Source organism: Ictalurus furcatus, chromosome 16 (assembly GCF_023375685.1).
Source record: "Ictalurus furcatus strain D&B chromosome 16, Billie_1.0, whole genome shotgun sequence".
NCBI classification, from domain to species: Eukaryota; Metazoa; Chordata; class Actinopteri; order Siluriformes; family Ictaluridae; genus Ictalurus; species Ictalurus furcatus.
In genome coordinates, this window is record NC_071270.1 from 10,103,278 (window position 1) to 10,128,172 (window position 24,895).

At 38.9% G+C, this 24,895-nt stretch overlaps 1 protein-coding gene across 4 annotated transcripts in view; it reads right to left on the reverse strand.

The window, feature by feature from the left end:
- Positions 1-24,895, reverse strand: part of nbeaa (neurobeachin a) — a 186,892-nt gene that overhangs the window by 95,023 nt on the left and 66,974 nt on the right. For all 4 annotated transcript variants that reach the window (XM_053645334.1, XM_053645332.1, XM_053645333.1 and 1 more), the window contains exons 2-5: positions 7,077-7,308; positions 2,171-2,271; positions 1,118-1,213; positions 645-766 (exon numbers count right to left, since the gene is read on the reverse strand). In XM_053645334.1, coding sequence (XP_053501309.1) covers positions 645-766; positions 1,118-1,213; positions 2,171-2,271; positions 7,077-7,308 — 551 coding nt within the window. The remainder of the gene's footprint in view (positions 1-644; positions 767-1,117; positions 1,214-2,170; positions 2,272-7,076; positions 7,309-24,895) is intronic.

A 24,895-nucleotide genomic window follows, 5' to 3' on the forward strand; every position in this document is an offset into this window, starting at 1 on the left:
GTTTTTGTTTTTAAAAAGCCACTTGACATGCTGCTTGAAACGTTTGCTTACTTGAAACAAAACTGAATGGAAATAGACAAGCCTCGTCTTTTCAGGACAAATTGTCGCTCGCTTATATTCTCACTCCTGGCTGTGTTTCCAGACACTTGGCCTAACAGCACACATCTTTCATTGAGCATAATAACTAATGAGAGCAATGTTTTCAGCTGTTCGTACATTCGCAGTTTTCTCTCTCTCTCTCACACACACACTATTCTTATGATAATTTATATTCATATTTTATTTTTTTACATGGCACACAGCTAATGATAGTTCAAGGCAGAATAGTCTAAAATGTTCATTACTCAAACACATTACTTAATCAATAAAATGATATTTGTTACATTCCCTCTAACGTTCTATAGCTTGTACACACCTGCACAGGAACCTTTAGACAAGTTCTTCACTATAAGCTAATACACTAGTGTATTAGAAAAATCACAAGCTTGGCTTCTCAAACAGAATGAACTAAAAATAAAATGATAAAAATAATAAATAATAAAAAATCAAATAGAATGTACTCAAATGAACCGAAATGAATGCCGGTTGTTATAATGGGAATCATAGGCCAGAGTAGAGAACTGGTCCTGGGTGGCAGTACTTACCAGTATAGGTAGGGTTTGTCCTTGTCCACATTGATATTGTTCAGAGGGTCCATACGGAACCATGTGTTGAGAGTAAACCCGTTCTGGTAAGGCCACTTAGCAATGGGAGGCAAAGCAATGGCCTAGACCGAGAAGATATTACGTACACAACATCAGAACACAAACATACACACGCAGGCAAAAATCGAACTCCAGTACAGCTACTCAAACGCAAAAATCACATCTTGAAAGTGGAACATGTAGCCTTCAGACCCTAAAACTCATCACCATCAACTTTTAAAACTTTTACTTTAGAGCATTATGTACTGTTGCAGTAGCCCTTCCATATATCTTCCCTTCACATATTATAATGAGGATTAACAAAAGTACAGTCCATTTGTACTTCAAGTTTCCCTCCTGTTATACTGCTCAAGATTAGGTCTAAAGAAATGTTAGTCAGGCTGTGTGGAAGAGAAGGAGAGCGAGTGGCTCACCGCTGCACTGCGTCCTGGGAAGTTGAAGAAGGTATCTGGGCCATGTCTCTGAGGCATCTGGTTCAGGACAGACAGCAGCTTGATTGCGTGCCTCGGCTACAGAAAGACCAGGGTCAAAAAGAAGGCGAAGAAAATACCAAAAAAAAGCTGTTTAAGAGAGTGGATAATAAGACTTGACAGTTTTCACAAAATATTTTTTTTAATATACATGTAATTTCTCTGAATTTTGGAATAACATTTGGTTATTCCTCCCTATTGCACATATGAAAAGCACCCATGGCATCTTTCTGAGGAGGAGGCGAGTGCTAAGTGCCCTTAGTTACAGATAGTATCACTCGGACTAACAGAGAAGAAGGAAAGGCCTTCCATCCCACCCATGAGCAGGGCGTTATTTGGAATCCTGGCCAAACTTCCAATAATGTAGACATTTTGTGGAATGGAAAGCAGGCAGGTGATAGACAGAAATACAAAAAAGTGCCAAAATATCAGAAGAACGTGGAGCATTTCAGAAGAAAGAATCCAGCCTTCATTGTCATGTACAGTGCAGTGACTTTTTTTTTCTTCGCGGATACAGTATCAGCTTGTTAGGAAGTCGGGGTCAGAGCACAGGCCAGCCATGATACAGCACCACTGGAGCAGAGAGGATTAAGGGCAGAGCTCAAGAGCCGAGCTCAGTGGTAGCTTGGTGGTGCTGGGGCTTGAACTTGCAACCTTCTGATCAGTAGCCCAGAGCCACCACTACCATTTTCAAGGAATGGCATGAGATTATGAGGTAAAAAAAAAAAAAAAATCATATTCAGCTATGACTCCAGTGCAAATCCAAGCCTTAACTAATCAATAACCTGTCCATCATTCCTGCCTACTTGTGCTAAGGAAGCTTGTAGCACATTCCTCCCCTCAGAGTCTCTGGACCTCATTGGCATCAGACTTCAAAAAGTTTTCTGATTAGGGGCCACATCTATTAAATTCCTCAGAGATCAATATTCTGTCCAAATGACCATCAGTGTGCTGCGAGTGGATGAACTGATGGGGGAATGTGTGTCTTTTACTCACCCATATGCCATTATCTCCTCTCAGCATGCTAAATAGCAGCTTCAGCTCTTTTACTGTGATGCTGTAGCTGGCCAAAACCCCCAGCATATCCACTAAGAGGTCTAAAAGACACAGAGAGAGAGAGAGAGAGAGAGAGAGAGAGAGAGAGAGAGAGAGATGGAGAGAATGTATATAAACTGAAAAAATAAACAGTTTTACTGGAATTACAGTTACAAATATCTCTGAACATGCAATTTCAAATCATTACTTGTTTTTGCCTGCCAAAGAAACTTTTTGTCTTCATAAATAATTCATAAGAATTCATTTACACATAATTTTATTCAGGACATTGAAAATATATGAACAAATCATGTTTGATGTACGAAAAAAAAACCCTATGTTAATATAACTCAATTCAATCATGTGGAATGTACGATGTATGTATTTGAATTAAGTTAATTCAGTGAGCTTTTTTTCAGTGTGGACTTTTTTCAATAGTGAAACTTTACATTAAATCAACACTCACTACTGAGCTGAAACTCGAACCCGGGTTGCTGACAAACTATGACCAGCACATTACCGCTGCACTAATCTTGCACACACGTTTTAGCCTTGTTAATTTAAATACCATAGTTATTTTGCCTGTATTACGTGAATCGATCAGGATCACTTTACATAATCTTTAATCTTGTCATTAAAAACATGTTTAAATGAGATTTAGCATATGTTTGGAGGAGAAATGTAATATTTTTATGTAAACCATACGTAATATTGAATTTTTTTTTAAGCGTACTACGTGCTCAGCTACAGTATGTTGTTCCTTGCGCCATCTGGTGGTTATTGTGTGAAGCACAACAGATGAAATCCTATTCTAAGAAGTATGCTTTCAGGGTGCCACGTGATCACACGTGACGAATCGCATGAAACCGCATGGAAAAAAACGCGCATTCTTAAAGACCATATCTGTACTAATAACCTAACACGCGATATTATTAAAAAAGGCAAGAGATCACACTGGGGAAATATTACACTGTATGCCTGACCCTCAGACAAAATTAATTAACTGAGTTCACAGTTCACATTCCTCGTTCACATCTCCATGCATATTAAATTCTGTTGAAATACTAATGACCTCTTTTAAGTGACCAACGATTTAAAAAATTATGCTATTTGACAGATACAGATGCTCGTCTTTCAAGATGTTGCACAATCATGGGACAGAAAGCTCCTGCCTCATTTAGCTACTATAGAGTTAACATTGCACAGGCACAGCACTAACAAAGGCCCACTGGGACAGGAGTCACACTACCCCATGCTCACTCTATGAACATTTCCATTGTAGGAGGAGCAGTGGGCAGCACAGGTTTTTACACTAAATTAGTTTAAATGCTAGTTAAAAAATACTCCACAGTTGGCACATACTTGTTCTATATATATATAAAAAAAAACAGTCAGAATTCAATGTAATAAATTTCCTCAAACAAACGCAAATTGCAACCGTAGACACTGGGCTTCACTTATAAAGTTGGATATGAGAGGATTTGTTCATAGGAGCATTTACACAAGACATTTGGTAATTTCTGAAAAATGTTCGTATCCTACATGTGCTTCTAGGCGTGTGTAAAAGTATACGTGTGTGTTTAAGTAATGTAAACCTTGATCGATTGAACTTCAAATCATATGATTTGTATGGATTATTGCACTTTTATATATGGAATATATTATATTGCTTATTTATTTAATTGATTATATTAATTAAAGAAAATGAAAAATGAAGAAAGGTGAGCCAACACAACAGCCAAATTAAGACAAAATCAACCAAATCGAAAAGAAAAGTGGCTGGTCTGTCTCTGCATAGCCATAAGCCTTAAACAAATGCCTCAGCTAATATAAGATTAAGGTAACGCTTATGAGGGGAAGTATGTTTAAAGACCGGTATTATTATGATATTGGAGGATGATAAGTCAGCTGGCTTATAAATCAGTTCCATTTGCCACAGCATCTTCTTTAAACGCTCTACACAAGACTTTAGATCTGGCATCATGTCCGAGACACTTAAAACAGTTTAAACATAGCAGTGTCCCTGTGTGCATGATCACCTGGGAGCTTTTAAAGAAGCTTTTTTTATTTTCTCCTCCGTTTTCATGTCGTACCATTTTCTTTTCACTTCGCTTAACTCACAGCTCTTCAATTCTACTTCTGAGAAAGTCGTTTGTGCTGTTAACGCTCATTTTAATGCTGTGAGTTCTGGCTTTTATGGAGTTCTGTGGGCGTCATCAAATGCAAATCAGCTGTGCCGTGTACGCATCTGGTAATTTACGCATGTATCAGCGACCAGCGTTTCCAAAAATTTTGTAAATCCCGTGAAATTTTTTTTGTTCAGTTTTGGCTTACGCAAACATTTACACACAACTTTACTAAAAGATTGATAAATGTAGCCCAGAACGTCTAGGACTCTCAATCATTTCTATTGTTAGATATATTGCAAAAACTGGAACAGAGAAAGGAAATCATGGAGTGGATAATGTCCAAATATCAGAAACGTGATAGCCTCTCAACTTTAATTTTATTTGAGGCTATGTCACTGCCTTTATATCATTACGTTGTCTTGCACCACCAAAGTCTACGGTCACGAGTCTATGCCGTCATAACAATAACTATTTGTTTATTACTAAATTTAACTTTGTAAGCTAGCTAGCTTAAGACATATATTCTGTAGCTAACCTGTTCTGGTTACCATGGAATCCACTGTGGTTTGACTCAAATACGTCAGAATAAGAGATAAGAGTTTGAGTGCATTAAGCCCCATGAGGAGCAATAAAACTTTTAGCTAGCAACATGTATGTTTAATCAAGACAACTCTAAAAACTGTTCAATTCACACATCGTTTTTGCTTTTTCAGATAATACAAGGCCGGCCGTGGTTTTATTTGCAGCCAATCGGGTGCTGTAAAAGTTAGTCCTAAAATCTGGAAATGAGTTAGCATTTTAGCACTTCCGGTTCCATCGTCCTGAAGTCAATGGGTTTTTTGTTAAATGCCTGAAATAAGGTCTTGAACACAAGTTCAAGATATTTTTGTGTTTTATTCTACGATATAAAAAAAACAACAAAAATCAGTAACATCCCACTCGTGATTTTGTTAAGCTTTTACGTGTCTTGAAAAAGACGGTTGCTAACAAGTGGCTAAATGGGACTATAGTACGGAGGTTGTCTGGGACATTAAACGTCATCACGCTGAACAGGAAAACTCATCTACTATAGCTTTGTTGTGTTTATACTCACGCTCTTGCAACTTTAGCTTTTTTACTTCTGGTGATTGTATTTAGGCTTCAAAATTCCTAAAAGATGTGTTCATTTGTGAAGATTATCTTGATGAACAAAACATGCAAGACCCATAAACTTCTGTTGGTCACAGAGCTTATTTTGTGCAATAATAGAAAAGCTAATGGAAAAATCTAATTGGCTTTTGGTCAAGGGAATCAGGATGCTAACTTCTGGGTTGGACTACAAAAAGACACCATTTTTTTCCCCTGCACTCTATAATGCTTTTGATGTCATGAGAAGAAAGGGCCATCAGCAAACATTGCATGTAATAGAACGGTCACACTACACTGAGTAATGCCAATCCACTGTGTACTGACTGCAGGTGAGGTTTCAGTAAACTGGCAAGACAGGGGACCAGCCACGTTCCGTGCTTGACCTTTAACCTAACACAACATCTATGAGACTTCCTGATCCAGGTGAGATCCAGTTGCTTGCTTAATGCAGCAACGTCATCAAGTTCTTCTTGAGGAATGGAGAAAATCCCACTACTGCACAGTTCGAGTTTTGACTCTATTATTAGATTTGAAAAGGTTCTATCCACAATAAAGGGCTTGAGATGTCTAAACACAAGTTACTGAAGAACTACAGCACAGCAACCCATGTCCACAACTGCTAATTGTCTTTTTATGATTACATAATGAGCTAGCACTAGCGACGCTGAAACTTGCCAACACCCAGCTTGCACATCTCTATAGCACAGGGATTTCACTTGAGGACTGTTCAGACAGGATCCAAATGAAAAAGAAGAGGCAACAACTGATATTCTAATAATGCTAAAAGCACAACATGATTTAAAAATGCCAATCAGTGGCATATAAGTGGGGCGGCTGTGGCTCAGGTGGTAGAGCGGGTTGTCCACTAATTGTAGGGTTGGCGGTTCGATTCCTGGCCCACATGACTCCACATGCCGAAGTGTCCTTGGGCAAGACACTGAACCCCAAGTTGCTCCCGATGGCAAGCTAGCGCCTAACATGGAAGATCTGCTACCACTGGTGTTGAATGTGTGTGTGTGAATGGGTGAATGAGACACAGTATAAAGCGCTTTGGAACCGCTAAGGTTAAAAAAGCGCTCTATAAGTGCAAACCATTTATCATAAGGAATAACAGAATGATGGCTCTGTTAAACCATGCAGTTTTAAATATTAGGACTGCAATAACTAAAATGTACAGGACACTGCTGTGATTATAAAAATATTCACATGAGTATTTAATGACTAGGGTAGAGGTATCTTTTTTCTGCCACAAACCATAATCTATGTAGGATTAAATTATACTGTCAAGGGGAACTATATAAGAACTACTGCTGCAATTGCAAAGACTGTCCTGTGCTCACCCCATGACTCTCATTCACAATACATTCATAGTGTACATCATTTTAACACACTTAGTACTGTTTGCCTTTACAGTATACAGCTGGAGAAGTCTAACGATTTATAATCCGACTATCCGATGTCGCCCAGATGAGTCTGATTCCTCTCAAGTTTTATTTCGTGCCACTGTAGTATCTGGCTTGCTTTCTGAATCTTGACTAAACATCGGAAGAGTCATACTCTCTTTTGAGACCTCGTATAAACGATCCTACCCAGACTTGAAAGCCGAGTACCTGCAATCATGTCGTCAACGGAGCTCATCTTCTGCAGCACCTGCTGTATGAGGCCCACCTCGGTGCAGGTCTGCAGGTTGCGCACGCTCTTGCGCAAGATGGCCGTGAACATGCTCCAAATCTCAGCCTGGCACGTCACTTCGCAGTGTTCCAATAGCTCCACCATGCACGTGATGCTCTCTGCATCCTGGATGATGAAGTTCATCTCCAGATCAAACTCCCCACCAACGAGCTGAGAAAGAAAGAAAAACAGGTCATGAGAAAACTAGTATGGATTTAGGAGGCAAGAAAGAGACTGTTTGAGAAATGCAAAGAGAAAGAGAGCTAGTCACTGTTAGGCTCTGTAAAAGAACAGAAAGAATAAACAGAGTGATGCACAAAAGAAAAGGCAGAAGGGCAATTATTAAAAAGGCTGCGGAAAGAGATGCAAAAAAAAAAAAAGTTTATTAGCCTGACAAACTCGGCTGTTTGAGTACTTGAATTGGTTAAAGTAATAAAAATATACAAAAAAAATATTAATTTTTTTTTTATTTATTAAAGGGGGTAGTTGCAAAATTGTTGCTGTATGGCAACAATGACTACGTTTATATGGACAGCAATAATCTAATTATTGATCTTATTCTGAATAAGACAATATTCTGATTAAGGTGTTTACGCGAGTCGTTTTTAGAATATTCCTTTCATGTTCCCGTGTTACATGTTATAGAACATAGATCGATTAATGGCACACATCATTACGTCCCCACGCCACGCCGTCCGACGTTCCCTCCAGAATTTCACGTATTAACCTACAGTTCATCTTCGTTATGGTACCGTATACAGTTTTAGCTGTTTCATTTTTAATTTTATTAAAGTTTCAAGTGCAGTTAATTATTTATCATGCTATACGTGCAAATGCTTGATGCCATGGGCTGCGTCCCAAACCGCGTACTTACCTACGTGTATTTCACCTATTATATAGTAGGTAAGTACGCGGTTTGGGACGCAGCCGTGCTCTCTTGTTTGCCGTCAAATGGTTGAGCACTGCCGTGTGTGTACGTGTCCTGTCACAAAATGCTGTGAAAACTTCCACATGGTGTTAATAGTGTGATTAAGGTGTTTGTATGTCTGTAATGTATGTCTGTAATGCATGTCAATAATGCGACTAAAACAGGAATACTCCACATGTCTTAAATCGATTTGTGTTTACTTTGAGTATGACTTCAGTTGGATTAAGGTCATCAATATAATTGCCGTTTACATGGCAGTTTTTTTTTGCTACGTAGGCCTGTTTAAATTTGTGAATGCACATATGCATACATTTTACCATTTTACTACTCAAAATATATATTTCAGGAAAATGATATACACTTGTTTAAATGACAAAAAATAAATGTTAACTTAGCTTAGATAGTATTTCAGTTTTGTCCTGTAAGTAATTTTTTGTTGAAAAATTTAACTTTGAGAGCCCTCCGATGATGACCTTCATCATGCCATGTGACTGCAGAAAAGGAAGCGCAAACAGCACTTCCTAGTCATGTGACATGGCATTTTTTGTTATGTCAATGCTAAAAGACCAATTTTTCCAGTTAAATAGGAAAATAGTAGTTTTGTATTATCAAAAATTGAAGAAAAATTGTCACCATATAATAACACCACGCACTAAAGGGTTAAGAGCTGAGGGCAAAGAACTGGGTTAATGACAAAGTTCCTGTCTGAAGCAGCACCACAGAGGAAAAGCGTACTGACAAATCAGAAGCATGGTTTTGCAGCAAAGAGTAATCAATGTCATCGCTCTAATAGCTCAACAGCCATGAAATTGGCTGGTTCTAATGCAAAGCCCTGCACCTTGGGGTAAACAAGGTAGATGCAAGAAACAAGAACTTGATTCTCCATAAATGATATCGGTTGGGGGGAGGGGTTGCACAAAACTGAGCCAAGCTTGACTACCTTGGGTTTCTTGCTTTTTATATTGTGTTCAATGTGTCTCCATTAATCACTGATAAATCATTACAACTTCTGCCAATACAGAGAGAGATAATGACATGTTTTGCATGTTGAAGTGCTGTTCAATTAGCATATCAATAATGCAAGCTGGTAACTGGCAGATGGCCTTAGATTGTTACTGCACTCTGTTATTTTAGGCACGTTTAAGCACAGGAAGCTTGTTAGAGTAACAGCATAGTAAGAGTGGAAGATGTCATGAATGACCTCTGACTTTCAGAAAACAGTAAACAACCTTTCAGAGTAGTTAGATCTGGCCTTAGTCTAGAAGTGTCAACCTCATTTTAGATAATCAGTCCGTACAGGAGTTTGCAGAGTTTTTTTTGTGATTGTTGCGTCAAAATGTTTAATTTTGCTGCTGCAACTTGCAAAGTTTTTTTGTAATTTTTTTTTTTTTTTGCTGAAAAATACTTGAATTGGCGAAATTACACAAAATTGTTTTGCACGGTTCTTTTGCAGTGCTGAGACCTTTTAAATGAGACCTTTTTGCTGTACTCATATTCAATACACGTGAATCGAAGAGGGCTTTGGTTGAATGCGTGTTGTGATGACGTCACGTGATGCGTCTTGGCCCAAATCTTTGAAAAATTTGCGGTAATTTTGAAAAATTGCAAGCTCCTCCGAACATTCAGAGTTTGCTTGATTTTGCGTTAATTTAAATGAATTGCGTTAAAATCCTGGCAGGACTGGATAATGGCCACATTACAGTTATCAAGCGGGCTAGACCATCAAAATCAGTTCAGTAGACCAAAAAAAATGCACAAAAAGAACACAAATAAAACATGCATCGCAAACAAAACAAATTATTCCAAAATTATGTTTTTTACCATTCAGTGTCTTGCGAAAAGTTTTCACCCCTTGAACCTTTCGACATTTTGTTGAAATCGTGAAATGGACTTAACTGGGAAAAAGTGACATGGACTTAACTGGGATTATGTGTCATATAGCTTGCAAATGAACAAATATTTATCATTAACATTTTTTGTTTTTATGGTCCACAAGATAATAATTAAGAATAATTTCATTCTAAATTCATTTGGTAGAACAGATTAGGTCTGTGGGCCGTATATGTCACCCCTGCCTTAGTCAAAATGTTAAGCCTGACAGGGTGTGTAGTGCGCAGAAGAACATAACTGCATGTCCGAACACTCAAGCCAAAAAAGTTCACTGTAAGGCAAGCCAAGGATAACCACTCCAATAGATTACTACTGCACCATTACCGCTCAGTGGTCATTAGTGAGTGGAAGATTAATTGTTAGATGCTTAGCAGTCAATAACGGACACTCTAAAAAGAAATGGAACGTTAATGTGACTCCCGTGAAACACATTAGATGTTGATAAATACAGCACAGTGTGCCATCATGAAGATTTCATGCATAGCAGAATGTTCTTAAGAATGTACATAAATACACTCAAATACAGCTAATTCTGAATAAAACATAACCCCGGGCTATTGCAACCCTATATACATGCAAATACATACTATTCACTCTGAAGAGTCAATAGCACATCACACAAAGATGGAGAAGGATCATAGCAAGCTTCTTTACCTCCTACACACACTGCATGCTTTAGACAGCACACGTATAAGGATAAGGCATAGTACTGTTCTTTTTTTTTTTAAACAGTCATATTTCTGTGATTGCACATTACATACCACATAGGATCTTTTAAGTGGTGCCAGATTTCATTATGAGCTTGAGTAAAGCCGAAACAAGCACACCGAATACCTTTTGCTGTGAATCAACATTCCTGCACCTGTGGGGTTTAGTGCAAACTATTCAAACACAACTGATTGAGCTTGGTTCAAGGGCTCGCTAATGAGCTGATGACCTGATTCAGGTTTGTTTTCATTCTTTAGTTCTTTAGCCAAGGCTGCTGTAAATCTGCACTGCATGTATTTATATCCCCTCAGAATAGTGGTTCTCAAAGCACGGTCTGCGGCGAATACGCCAAGAGGTCTGTTTTTACTGTGGAAATCACAAGCTACCATTAGCAAAGTTATACTTTTTTATTATTCCGTTCTTATAGTTATTAATCTGTTTCACTGGTCACTTGGTTTGCGTGAGATTAATCCTCATAACTCAATAACTCAAAAAGAAGTAGATCTATAAATAACATCAACATGAACCTAATTCAATCGGCTGGTGAATAGTTCAGCAACACAATACTCTATGACTCTAATAATAGGCAAAATATTATTGTACACATTTACATATTGAGTCCAATATTTGAAACGTTGGATTGTGCTCATTAAAAATAAATCTGTGTTGAGGGATTCCATATCTATTTTACAGTTACAGGGGTCGTTGGTTGCTGGATGGATGGATGGATGGATAGATGGATAGACAGATAGATGTTTGAGCTCTTAGAAACTCCTTTTGATGCGAACTCACACTCCCATGGCATTCTGTCTATAAAAGAGTTATAAAAGAGTTTCCTAGCAGAGTGCATTTACTTATGTCCTTGCCAAAGACAACACCTGCTGCAGTAGTCACTGTATAGCTCACTTGGCCAGCCAGCCAGCCTCCAGAAATAAGCCACATCCCAGGCAGACTAGTTAGTATGTCTTTAGAAATGAACTCATTAATCTTCAAATGAGCCAAACAAAGGGTCCAATAAATGAGCGGAGGGGAATCTTATTCGCTTGGGCACACAGGCGAGCAAGTGAGGCGGACTTAAAAGTGGTATTACTCAATAGAATATAAAATAAATGCAATGTAACTCTTTGCTTAGTCGATACGTTATCCCATTTCTCGGCTGTATCGCTTTAATTGGCTTTGTCACTGCTGAAACTGAAACACTGCGCTTGGCTATTTAAACAGTCACTGATTATTCTCTCCAAACAAAAGGGAGGGTCCTGCACTCTGCTGCATGAGATCAAAAGTACAGCGATTGTGCAGGGCCATCACAGGGACATCGATCCCTAAGAATGTGGAATTCATTAGCTGAAATTAGGCCAAAGTCTTATAGTGTGGAGGAATTCATTTTCCACCCTACTTTCCTGGAAGAAGCACAGAACATCTCTTGTGGAGTGCTAATATTTAGACATCTTTATTTCTGCCAGTATATGTACGTGAGAAAACTCTTTAAAGAAGATTGGGCCATTTCAAAGCCGTTTGTCATTTCCACTGACACCTCAGCGTAGGCCACAGTGGTTGGTGAGAGGTTTGCGCTGCTCTAAGGAAAAAATATAACCGCCATTCAATGTTTAATGTGATGTTGCCAGGCAACCATATATATTATACAAGCTATAAGATGCCATGTACGTTCGGGATAAAGCGACAAAAACACTAGTCAGACACGTCAAGTGAGGAATCGGGCAAACTCACAGCATTTGAAATTGCACATGGCTCAGAATACCTGTAAACGTAGCAACAATACTGACTGGAACAGATCCTGTCTGCGAATATAGCTTAACAGCTCGTCACAGGGACACAAAGGTTCTGGGGGAATTGTGGGAACACAATTGTGGGAAGCCAAGAATGATGCAAAGGAGGGGCAATCTGAGAAAGTGACTAAGAGAGAGAGAAAACCTATGGGCAATCTGAGCAGAATTTAAAACAGTCAGACAGAATAAAGTCGCCATACATCTTGTTTTTTTTTAAAAAAAAAAACTTTTTTACTCTGTTCAAATCAAATAAGTGTTCATGGCATTGAACCATACAGACACATGAGCATGTGGTATCAGCCAGAAGACTAGAGATAGCAGATGAACGCCTGCTTCTTTTTGACATCAGAAATATATGTTGTGCTTTTCCATCCTTAGAAGAGGCAGTGTACTTTTCTTTACTTCTCTAACCAACAAAAGAAAAGAAAAGAAAACTTCCAACATGAAGAAGAAACGTTGAGAGGAAACAGACTCATCTCATATAACACGTGATAGTCCTGGGACAAGCACAGTTAATGGAGTATTGGGGAAGTAATGAGGGTTGTGTGAATATTTCCAGGGTTAAATGGGATGCATTTACAGCATGTCTAAGAAACACACTGAAGCAACATTCTCTTGCTTTAAGAAGCTGGTAATCAGATAGGTCTTACAGTTAAAACAGTAAATTTACAGCCATGAAGAAGCGCATGCCAATGATGTAACTAATCAATCTCTCTAAACTTCAGTGACGTCTAGTAGAAAATGAACATGTCCCAGGGCTTTATTAATCAAAACAATTTGTGTCACTTTTTGAACGCGAGATGGGGCAATTAAAGCCAATTAAGGATCTGCGGCCTGATGAGTCCCCAGGGAGTGTTGGTTCTTTCCACAGAGATGTTTTTCTTTTTTGTAAATTGCACATTTGTTAGGTCCTAGGCTGAGTAACTTACCTAAAAGTATGTATGACACTAGAATAGCACAAATTCTGGGAGCCTAGAGCCTATGCCTGGGGACTCAGAGCACCAGGGCAGGGGACACCATGGATGTGCTGCCAATCCATCGCAGGGCGCAATCATGCACACACACACACGCACACACACTACGGACAATTCTGAAATGCTAATCAGCCTACAACTCATATCTTTGGACTGGGGGAGGAACTCGGAGTACCTGGACGAAGCCCCCAAAGCACGGGGGAGAACATGCAAACTCCACACACACAGGGCAGAGGTGAGAATCAAACCCCTGACCCTGGCAGCCTGCTTGCTCTTAACATAATGTCAGAAAGTATTTTATTCAAGCTTACTTTTGCAAATATCCCCTGATTTCAGACACATCCTCAGCGAACTCTGTTTAAAATATGCCAGAAAAACTCGCCGATGCAACTGGAATGTCTAGAATTCATCCAGATGTCTTTTTAGTACAGAAAAAAATAATCATTGTTTATATACAGTATACATGACATCAAACTTAATATAAACCAGGCTAGACAGACTGGATGTCTCTGGTCAGTTAGTCCACAGGGTTCAGGTAGACATTTTATAAAATCCTCTGAGACATTTAAAGCCATCTTTTTTTCCTTATTGTGCAAACTGTTGGCAGCTGTATGGTAGGCATATTTACTGTACATTTAAGTAAGATGGAAATAATAAGTACAACAACAACACTGGGCACAACAGATGACATTTCAAATGGTCATCACATGTGTACAGAAATGTTTCCATGTATTCTTTTATTAAGTTTAATTCAGATGTCCATATATATTATTATATAATATTTAAAACAACTAATCAGAATAAACTGTTCTGAATTTTGAATACTAACCTATGTACATTCAAATTTAGACTAAGAATGTACTACTAATGTACTGCTCTCAAGCTCACCGAGACGACAGAGAGATGTATGTACTGTACTCTATGAACTTGTCCTTAAACTGAACTTCCACAGTAATTGTCCTAAAAGTCCATACAAAGGGGACTATGTATGACAGATTCCTGATCCAGCCATGAGAATGAATAATATATATATATATATATATATATATATATATATATATATATATATATATATATATATATATATATTTTACACACACACATACATACATAACCATATATAATATAAACTAAATATGAAAAATTTTGAAAGTCATTTTGCCAAAAAGTGTTAATTTCCCCTATGCATGGAACCTTTTAGGACACCCTGTACTTCAAACCTTAAAGATTTCACCTCCCGGGACACGCTAAAGAAGGCTTTTGAGTGCTGGATAGAACCTTTTCCCCCTACAAACTTATAGATTCAGATGTAACTTCACTGAAGCCCAATGTGGCAAGCCTGGTGTGTGTATGATGATGCTCACTCTGCTGAACTATCCTTTACGTCCTCACACGGTACTGTACATTATCATGCTGTTGTGGATATGGACAGATATAATTTGTAAAGCAGGAAATCAGACACATTCCATCATTTCCATCTATATGCAGCATCATGTTATTATTAATGGGCTGCTGCAGTGATCAGCACACATGGCTTTGCCAAGACAGTATTATTACATGCATCAAATCCATTTGCTCAATAATTATGGCCTTTAATTCTGTCACACTGCACAACTCCCCCACACACAAACGCACACACACTCTTTCAGTGTGATAAGTGATCTCACTAACACCACAAACAGTCCAGAGATAAATCTGATACATTCCAACAACAGTGGACATATAATAAAACCATGTAAAAGCAGATTCAGACAACATAATCAATTATCTGCCCATAACCAATATTCCTTGCAAAGCATACCTGAGATTTAAAAAACGGATGCACATTGAATCAACATTAATAATAATATCCTAGAATAATGTCTCTCAAGCCTTGTCCTGGAGTACTGTACCACTACCCTTTACATTCTGGTGTTTTCCCATCTCCAACTCACCCGATTTGACTCATCAGCTGAGCAATATTGCTGAACTAGGCTGAACTGAGTAAGTTAGAAGAAGGAAATGTTAAGGATGGTGTGAGAGATTGAGCAACACTGCTCAAGAATATCAACTATGCATGTGCATGAAGCACTGCAGTGCAATGGTTGAGTTCTTAAAACAGAAATGTTGGTTCTTGGATCATTATTCACTTAGGACGGTATCTTAAATGAGACTGATGTGATGACTGTGTGAACTGCTAGCTGCTCTCTCTTGCTCTCCCTCTCTGCAGCCATTTGCTTTGAAGGTCAAGGACTGCAGAGGTTCATGACTAACCATCTGCTATTTACTTCCTCAAGGCTAGACTGACTGATTTCCATATCCATGAATTGAGTTTGTTCCACTTACTGATGGAAGAAGTCCATTAAATTATGGAACATATGATGCTGTTTACTATTCACGTCCTTTTAGGCATTTAAATTTTGAAGTGAATTTAAAAATAGGGACTATTACCATAATCATAATTTTAGAGCAGGTCTCAGCTTAATAATGTTCACATACACTTAACAATGCAACACGAATCCCTCATTTCCAATCAAGTCCATGCTGTTTGACCAAAGTATATGATGAAGAGCATAATTAGAGGTAAAACTGAAATTGGGAGACGAGCCAGGGGTATGAGCGAACCTGTTCTAGTGGACCGCTGAGCATCTAATTATGCAACTGCAAGACTAGCAATCTATTCAAGGCCAGTACCAAAGGGAGAGAAGCAGCTGGCATGAGCTCCACAACTTCTTTCTGGAGCTTTCTATTACAGGCATACATCCAACACATTAACAGATATTTTATATGTCTATATCCTATATACATAGACAATTCAGACAATAGTTTGATAGACATATGTACAGTAATGGCCTAAACACACTCCAAATGGCCTCGACAATAATTCAGTAGTCCCTTTTACACAAATAATGAAAAGCTTGCAACCTCTCAGTGCATCTGCTCATCCAGAAAATTGGTTAATAGATCATTTTCACACTTCTGGATTCTGCACAATGGGTGTCATAGTAGCATGTTGATCCTGTAACTCCTGTTATAGTTTTTATCTCAGTAAATATTTGGAGTCAAAACTTTTAATGGCTTAAACTCAACAACAACAAAAAAAATCAAATGAACTTTCTCACCTTTTTCCATTAACCATACACACATGATAAAAATGCAGTGCATACACATGTAAATAACAAGATTTAGAAGGATTGAAGAGGTTCAGTTGAAACAAACAAACAAATGAATGAAAATATCATGTCAGTTTACTGATCAAAGTGTTCACTTTATTTTGGTAGATCGTCACATGCTGACATTCACAAGAAAATTCTAAAGGTTTCATAAACTTTCAAGCACCACGGTATATTATTTATATATAAATAATACTATTATTTATTTATAATTTTTATTTATACATAAATATATACTTTTTAGCATCTTCACCCTTTTCGCCAAGAATTTCCAGAAAAGTATTCTTGGCATTTTCTCAACTGACTTCTTGAGGAATCCCCCCGAGATGCTTTATAAACAGTATTAAAGGAGCTCCCACCTATGCTGGACACTTATTGTCTGCTTTTTGGAATATTTCGCTCCAAGTCATCCATTTAAAAAAATATTTTTTTTTGTAAATAAAATTTTATTCATTTCTTTCATTAGAAAACTATATTAGCACAATTATATTTTGCCTACAACATCGATTTCAAACATTTAATCATACACCTTCAGATCAAATGGTTTTTAACATCATGAGAAACATTTAAGTCAAGTGTCTCCAAAATTTTGACTGGTTGTGTGTGTATATATGTAAATGTATATGTCTTCATATCGTAATGGCAACACACCAGGTTGGCCCCTTTCCTCTCCTTCTCTCTCCACGGGTGCAATCTATCAAATCAGACAGGTTAGGATTAGGAAACGTGCCAAATAATCTCTGCTGTGCTCACTGGGCCTGACCTCATCCTGAACATGAACCAGAAATTTAGAACAGAGCCCAAGACGTTACAAAGACTACTATCTCACTTAGCACAAAATGGCACGAACAAGACTTTTCTCAAAAGCTCCACAGAGAATTGGCTCAGCAAGCGAGGACACTTCAGAGGCAGCTGAGGTTACCAAGCAAGGTGATTTTAATGAGCTCTAAATCTGAAACACTAATAAACCAACAGAAAAGAGCCCGATAAAAAAAACCCCGGTGTAAACCAGGAATTTCATGCTGGGAGCACAACTCTCTGTAGCGTGACAGATTTATTAATAAACTCACTCTCCTGTAGCTTCAGCTGTAGTACAGCAAGTCGCACTTCTCCATAATAACCTTGGTTTACAAAGAGAATTTCTTTAATACATGTAAACATGCCCTTCCTTTTGTCCTTACAAAGGAACATATTTTCCTACCCAATCACTTATGCCGTGCATCTTCATCTGAGCTGATATGTGTGCAAATGAGCATAACTTGAGCATCATTGCTCATTTTTAATTTTAATAAGCTGAGGTCAAAGGTGAGAGGACACTACAGCATGGCTGGTCAGCCATTAGCCACCAATAGCCTGTGGAGTGGAGAAAGGTGCATTGAAGTACCGCATCATTAATCGGAACCATCAAAGGGCCCTGGAACGGTCCGCTGTGGCAGTGGAGAGTGCTAATTGTGTATTCGGCTCCCTGGGGTAATTTGCACCCATTGTGCAGCAAGAGCCGAATCAAGACACGAGATCAGAGATTAAGCACTTAACACGAGTAGAAAGGAGCTTTTCATATACAAAGAGGAGGAGGTGAAAGCGCTGAAGGAGAGACGGTTATTAATGGGTGGCCACAATCTTGAAAAAATTACGTAGCATGCAAATAGTATGTAAAAATATTTAATGAACGAACATCGCAACCCTTTAATCTCTGTCCACACTGTGCTCATGAAATGATATTCAGTCCAGAATTATTATTATTACGTCCATGTTTCATTTACAGGCCCTCTTCTGAAACACGTGAGAAGCAGACGTAGAGCTGACAGCTTTCCTCTCCACATTCATCACGCTCTGGCTCACAGCTTGAGTGGAACATGCAGTAAGGCAGTATATCAGTGTGAGGAGAATAAAAGGTCACGAGTCCAAGATTCGAATAAGAATGGCTGCTAGAGAGATCTTGCCTAGAAGGAGGGGTTTTTTGGATAATGTCAGAAATTCATGAACCGAATTTAAGGCTGAATTACAGTGGATGGAAAATCCTTCTCCAGGGGACTTCATGTCTTTTGCAGTTGTAATGCACCTGATTCAGCCTCTGAAGGTCAGGGCTATAACTAGAGTAAGGTATAGACAAGTATAGATCAAACTATGCACAGTATGGAGTCCTCAGCACTGGAACAAGTGGGGAGCGATCAACAACTCAACTGGCTTCATTTCACTTTGTATGAATACTTTGTTTATTTATTTAAAGGTAATATTGAGGCACAGACGTGTTGTGATAATACAGAAATGGAAATAGTGTAGTAGTATTAAACAGACCGACACTGAAATATTCCATAAAACCACCATGTGTATTTAACTTCCTCACCACAGACAAAACTAGAATACTATATTTCGATATTATTGGATTGAAGTTGTTGATTAATTTTCTATAATTTTGGCTGCAAAGCAAAAGCAAATGCAAAGCAGACTTATATTAACACAATCATTCCAATATGTTAGTGTTTCTATAGTAAAAGTTTACGCAGGGATTTGCATGTGGGTAATAGAGACCACGAGTGGTGCAACAGTAAACAGTTCGTCCTTTTCTCAGGACATCACGACATTCGAATCCTGACGAGGCCACAGCCATGGCCAGGAGTCAAGAGAGAAAAACTAGTCGCACCTCAAGGTGGGATGGGATTAGTATCTGTCCCCTTTCAATCAGGGCAACACCAGTCCATTCCAGGAGTCTGTGAGCTCATGTGCAGTGTGCAGAACAGGGAAGAAATCTTTTTCCTGGTTATGTTGCCCTGTGATGCAGCATGCATGCATAGATAGAGAGACAGACAGATAGACAGACAGACAGAGATAGATAGATAGATAGATAGACAGATAGAGAGATTGATAGACAGATAGATAGATAGATAGATAGACAGAGATAGATAGATAGACAGATCGATAGATAGACAGACAGACAGACAGACAGAGATGGATAGACCGACAGACAGAGACAGATAGAGATAGAAATAGACAGACAGAGAAATAGATAGTCAGACAGACAGAGATAGATAGACAGACAGAAAGACAGACAGAGATAGATAGACAGACAGAGACAGACAGACAGAGAGACAGATAGACAGAGACAGACTGACAGACAGAGATAGATAGACAGAGATAAATAGAGACAGAGAGAGACAGATAGATACATAGACAGATAGATAGACAGAGAGATAGATAGATATAGACACAGACAGACAGAGAGGCAGACAGATAGAGAGATGGATAGATACATAGACAGATAGATAGCTAGACAGACAGACAGAGCGATAGATAGACAGAGACAGATAGACAGACAGCCAGAGATAGATAGACAGACATACAGATAGAGAGATTGAGAGATAGAGAGATAGACAGAGGCAGACAGATAGAGAGATAGAGAGATAGACAGACAGAAAGACAGAACTATTGATTAATAGTAGAGGGAAATTCACACATTACAGCAGCAAGAAGAATGGTTGCATAAATAATTATGCAAGTGATAATTATTCAAGAAGTATTAAAAAAAACTAAACAAGTATCGAATATTAGACAGGTGAGGGAACAATTGTTTATAGACGTTATAACGCGAGTGAAAACAGGATCCAAGTTGTTTCGCAAACCTTCCCCACCATTAAATGTAACTAGAAACAGATAAAATGACACGTATGGAGTTAAAACCTATTGTAAACATGTTACCTGTTGATGTCTGAATAGAGTGCAGCAAAAATGGCGCGTTTTTGTAGTCCAACCCGGAAGTTAGCATCACCCTGGTTCGCTCGAAAAAAAAACAGTAGGATTTTTCCACTGGCTTTTAGATTATTGCAGAAAATAAGCTCTATGTCCAACAAAAGTTTATGATACTTGCACATTTTGTTCATGAAGATAATCCTCACAAATGAACACAACTTTGAATTTTGAAGCTTAAATACAATCACCAGAAGTAAAAAAAACCTAAAGCTATAGGCTTTAAATGAACTACACCACGGTCACCTGACTTCAACCTCACCACAGCTAAACTCCCCACAACTCTTTCAATCTTTATTTTAAAAAAAACACTACAACTGGAAAATACTATAAATTGATAAATCGACAAGTTGGAAAGTTTGAGTTTGAACACTTTGCAAGAGCGCGAGTATAAACACAGCGAGGCTGTAGTACAAGGGTTTTCCTGTTCGGTGTAAGGACGTTTAATGTCTGCATGTCCAAACGGGGGCAGTGGTAGCTTGACGGTTAAGGCTCTGGTTTGCTGATCGTAAGGTCGGGGGTTCAAGCCAAGCTGCCACTGTTGGGCCCTTGAGCAAGGTCCTTAACACTCTCTGCTCCAGTTGTGCTGTATCCTGGCTGACCCTGTGCTCTGACCCCAACTTCCTAACAAGCTGGGATATGCGAACAAATTTCACTGTGCTGTAATGTATACGTGACTAATAAAGACTAAATTAAATGAAGAATGAAATGTCCCATCTTTCTTCCTCTGTGGTTTTCCTTGCCTCCTGATTGGTCGACTTCAGGAAGAAAGATCGCCAACTCAACTGAGCACACCCCACACTAATTCAAGCCGACGGCACCCACATCTTTTCGACATGTTTAAAAATGTTCAGAAGGTCGTAAATTGCTCAAGAGCATCCGGTTTCCACTCGACTTCTCCCGACAGGAGAAGAGCTCGCACAACAGGCAAAAATCGCACCAAGTACGCCCGAATTAACATGGCCCTCTCGAAAATTTTGATCCTGCCGAGAAGAGGAAGGAGTGCGAGTACATCACTGTGCGGTCCACTGCATGTTGTGTGCAATGGGGGACAGATAATTTAGTATAAAAACATTAGAAATGAAATGAAGTGAGAGAACTTGGTTTAGAGTCTACAATATTGCTGCGTAAGAAAACTACAATATAAACCATGAAAAATGCTGCACACTGCTAATCATAATATGCTTCATGTTAAAACAAGCTTGATTATGTAATGTCATTACAGGGGAAGAGACGCTGGGGTTGGAATGGATATAAGGTTCTCTCTTCTTTACCTTACTGTGTGAAATATATGAATGACAGGAGGATGATCAGTGCTCATGACGCGAGCTCTCCTGGTGATTCTCCATGTGTGATTACATGTGCTTCCCAGTCAGCCCACTTCCCCAGTCTACGTCATCGCAATGCCGCGACGCCAACCATTTCGAGCAGCGCTCTCTGAAATGCACTCCAACTTTCTCTCTCAGCCCTTAATACCTCAACCGAAATCTAATTGTCATCACGCACACACTAGTAGTCACATGTCAGGGACAAACTGAGCAGCCAATCTCTCACTGTCACTCACTCACACACACACGTGCCCACACATTCTCGCTTTGTCGCTCAAACACACACACACACACACACACACACACACACACACCAGTGAAGAAAGCAGAAAGGCCCTTTTGTTATATCAGCTTAAGTTTTCTGGATCCATTGTGATGGCCATCTGCTCATTCAGTCCCACAAACCCCTGAGGAAATGCAGTCCAGTGGAGTGGTCCTGCTGTTTCTGTTGGGCTTCCGCTTGGCACACTAGTCAATCAACATGTCACTATCCATCATCGTCAGGAGAGACAAGGAAAGAAAGACAATGTGAGCTTTTGCCACAAAAGAATATCCATTTACCAAATAACCCGTGTAAATAAATGAACAAACAAAACCCCCACATATATACATACAAACACATACATATAGATTTCTGATATCACAACCCTGAAGCGTATTTGAATCTCTTTCAATGCTTATAAAAATCTTTAAATGATTCAAGTCAATTAATAGACTGTAGCTGAATCTAACATTTCAAAATGAACCGAGTTGAATGGCCACTACATAAATAACCAGATCATTTTGCACCAGCGTATTGTTTTTTTTTTTTTTTTTTTTTTTTTTTACACATCTAATATTTTATTAGCGGTGGAATTCTATCCAGAACGTCTTGGCTTGTTACAAGATTCACTGTACAGCTATTTATTAGTGGTCACTTTTATGCTAGTCAGCACTGCTGGAAAGACCCCTGAAGGTTAATTAGATTTGGACGGTATGGTCTCACCCCTGGCTCTGGTTCCAGTCTATTTCCAGTAGAAAAGCCTTGGAAGAAGCATACAAAGCTTAAACCCATGCACAATACACAACACAATGCTACTGATGAAGCTGCTGTGTCAACACTTCTCAGCTGAAAACAGTGAATACGCCTCTCTGATCAGCACATATACTGCAGTAATGTATTAGCAAGGGACAGGAGTGGCACAGAATCTACAAGACGGTAAAAGGGTGACAGACAAAGAGAAATTACGAATTCCCAGCTCCTCAGGAGAAAGATATGAGCGAGCATGTTTCAATTTTATGAAGGCTAGGGTGAAAACTAAAAACCCAACACACCCAATAACAAAGCCACTGGCGGCCTGCATACAAGATCCAATCCAGATTAAACCCACTGAAAAACATGAGACGCCTAAAGCACAACACATCTGCGCTTATACTCAGCAGCAATTTCTAGCACTAAAATCAATGTTAAAGCACAACATAGCGTGTGATTTTATTCAGTACAAGCTTCTCAACAATGTCCAGCCTACCACCATTAACTGAGGGAATTATTTTGTGGGAGAGACACACGGTCTAAAGAAATGGACAAAATAAATCTATTAGGGACTAAGTGATTGGACATCAGGGATGTTATTGGTCAAGAGAGCACACACAGTGAAAGTTTTGGTGTTAGGCATACAGTATAATATTGCAGTCTTTTACCTAGGGCTGGGCGATATATCGATATAACACTGTTACTAAGAGGCCGAAACCTGTTCTAGCATCACAATGCCCCTGTGTATCATGCTGTGTATCAAGTGCTACACTGTTATGACGGTCTTTCATCAGGCTCCTTGTGTTTGTCTGGATGCTTGTGGTTTCTTTCTCTCTCACACAACAGTGTCTGGAGTGTCATCATTGGTCACAATCTGGCTCCCCTTCCAGGACACCAGACCAGACCAGACAAAACTGACCCTCCTCACTTTGATTCGCCAAGTGGTGCAGTAGCTTTAGTCTCTTGCAGTATTGTTGAAATGCTCCCTCCATGTTCTGGTCTGGCGGCGGGCATTAAGAGGGAATGAAGCCTACTCTCAGTCACGCAGCATATCATCCCATAATGGACTGTCCATGCATGCTCACCCACACAAGCTTTACACTCTCATTTGTCCAACAAGTAAATGTTTTTATACTAGTGTGGCTACATGTTACATTTTACAAGTTATCTTTGTTATAAAAATGAAATACCCTGAACTATGTACCATATGTTTAGTTCATCTGGAAGAATTGTGACCAACAATGAGCATGTTTATGGAGGACGAAACCTGCAAAAACAATAAGTTACTTTTTTCCCCCCTTAATCGTTTATTTATTTCTGAATGTAGTTCCGTATTTATTTTTCCATAACAAATGCTGACAAGAAGAAGCCAATCAAACACCAGTAGGCGGAATTTACGCCACCACTGGCTGATCGTTGTAAAAGTGCGGCGCTTGACTGTTTGGCTGCGACTGTGCATTATCAAGTCAGGCTAGCAATTGCCAGAGACCTCCAAAGGCTCGCTGGCACTGCAGAAGTACATTATCTGCTGATTATATACTCTTCAAAGTGGATGCAGTTAGGTCAGTTGGTATGGAGAACGAAAGCTGCAAAAACAAATAATCAACAGATAACGTACTTGTGTTTCACATGTAGCGCTAAGGAAAAAGAAATACGGAGCTACAAAAGTACGGAAAAAGAGTAACTTTCAGTTTAGCATTTCCTTTAACACTTTTGCATTTCCACAACCATTTATTTAATTTCTTTCAATTATTTGTTTATCTCCTCGCACATTTAATTATATTCATCCATGAAGGTATTCATGCATTTATATATTCATTTATTTGTGTGTTTGTTTATTTATTTATTTATTCCTTCTGCAGGTATCGTCCTCCATACCTGTTTAGCATGACCATAAGTCCTACACACAATCTCTAGCTTCTCAGCTTTACAAATGAAGCTCGTACTGAAAACCGAGCAAGTGAGTTACTTGTGCTGCTTGGACAGTGTTACATTAGCAATAACAAAACACTGTGTAGTTTAATTTAACTATGTGAATGATACACAGCAGTCTATGAACACAAATACACTGTCAGAAGTTTTCCATGGTGTTGGAGTGATACCATCAAGGGGGCATGTTTTGTACCTTTAGTGTGCTTATTTTACCTGAAAACTTTGAAAATTAATTTAAAGGACATACTGGACACCTTAAGGACCACTACTCTAAAAGCTAATTAAAGGTACGTGCCATGCACT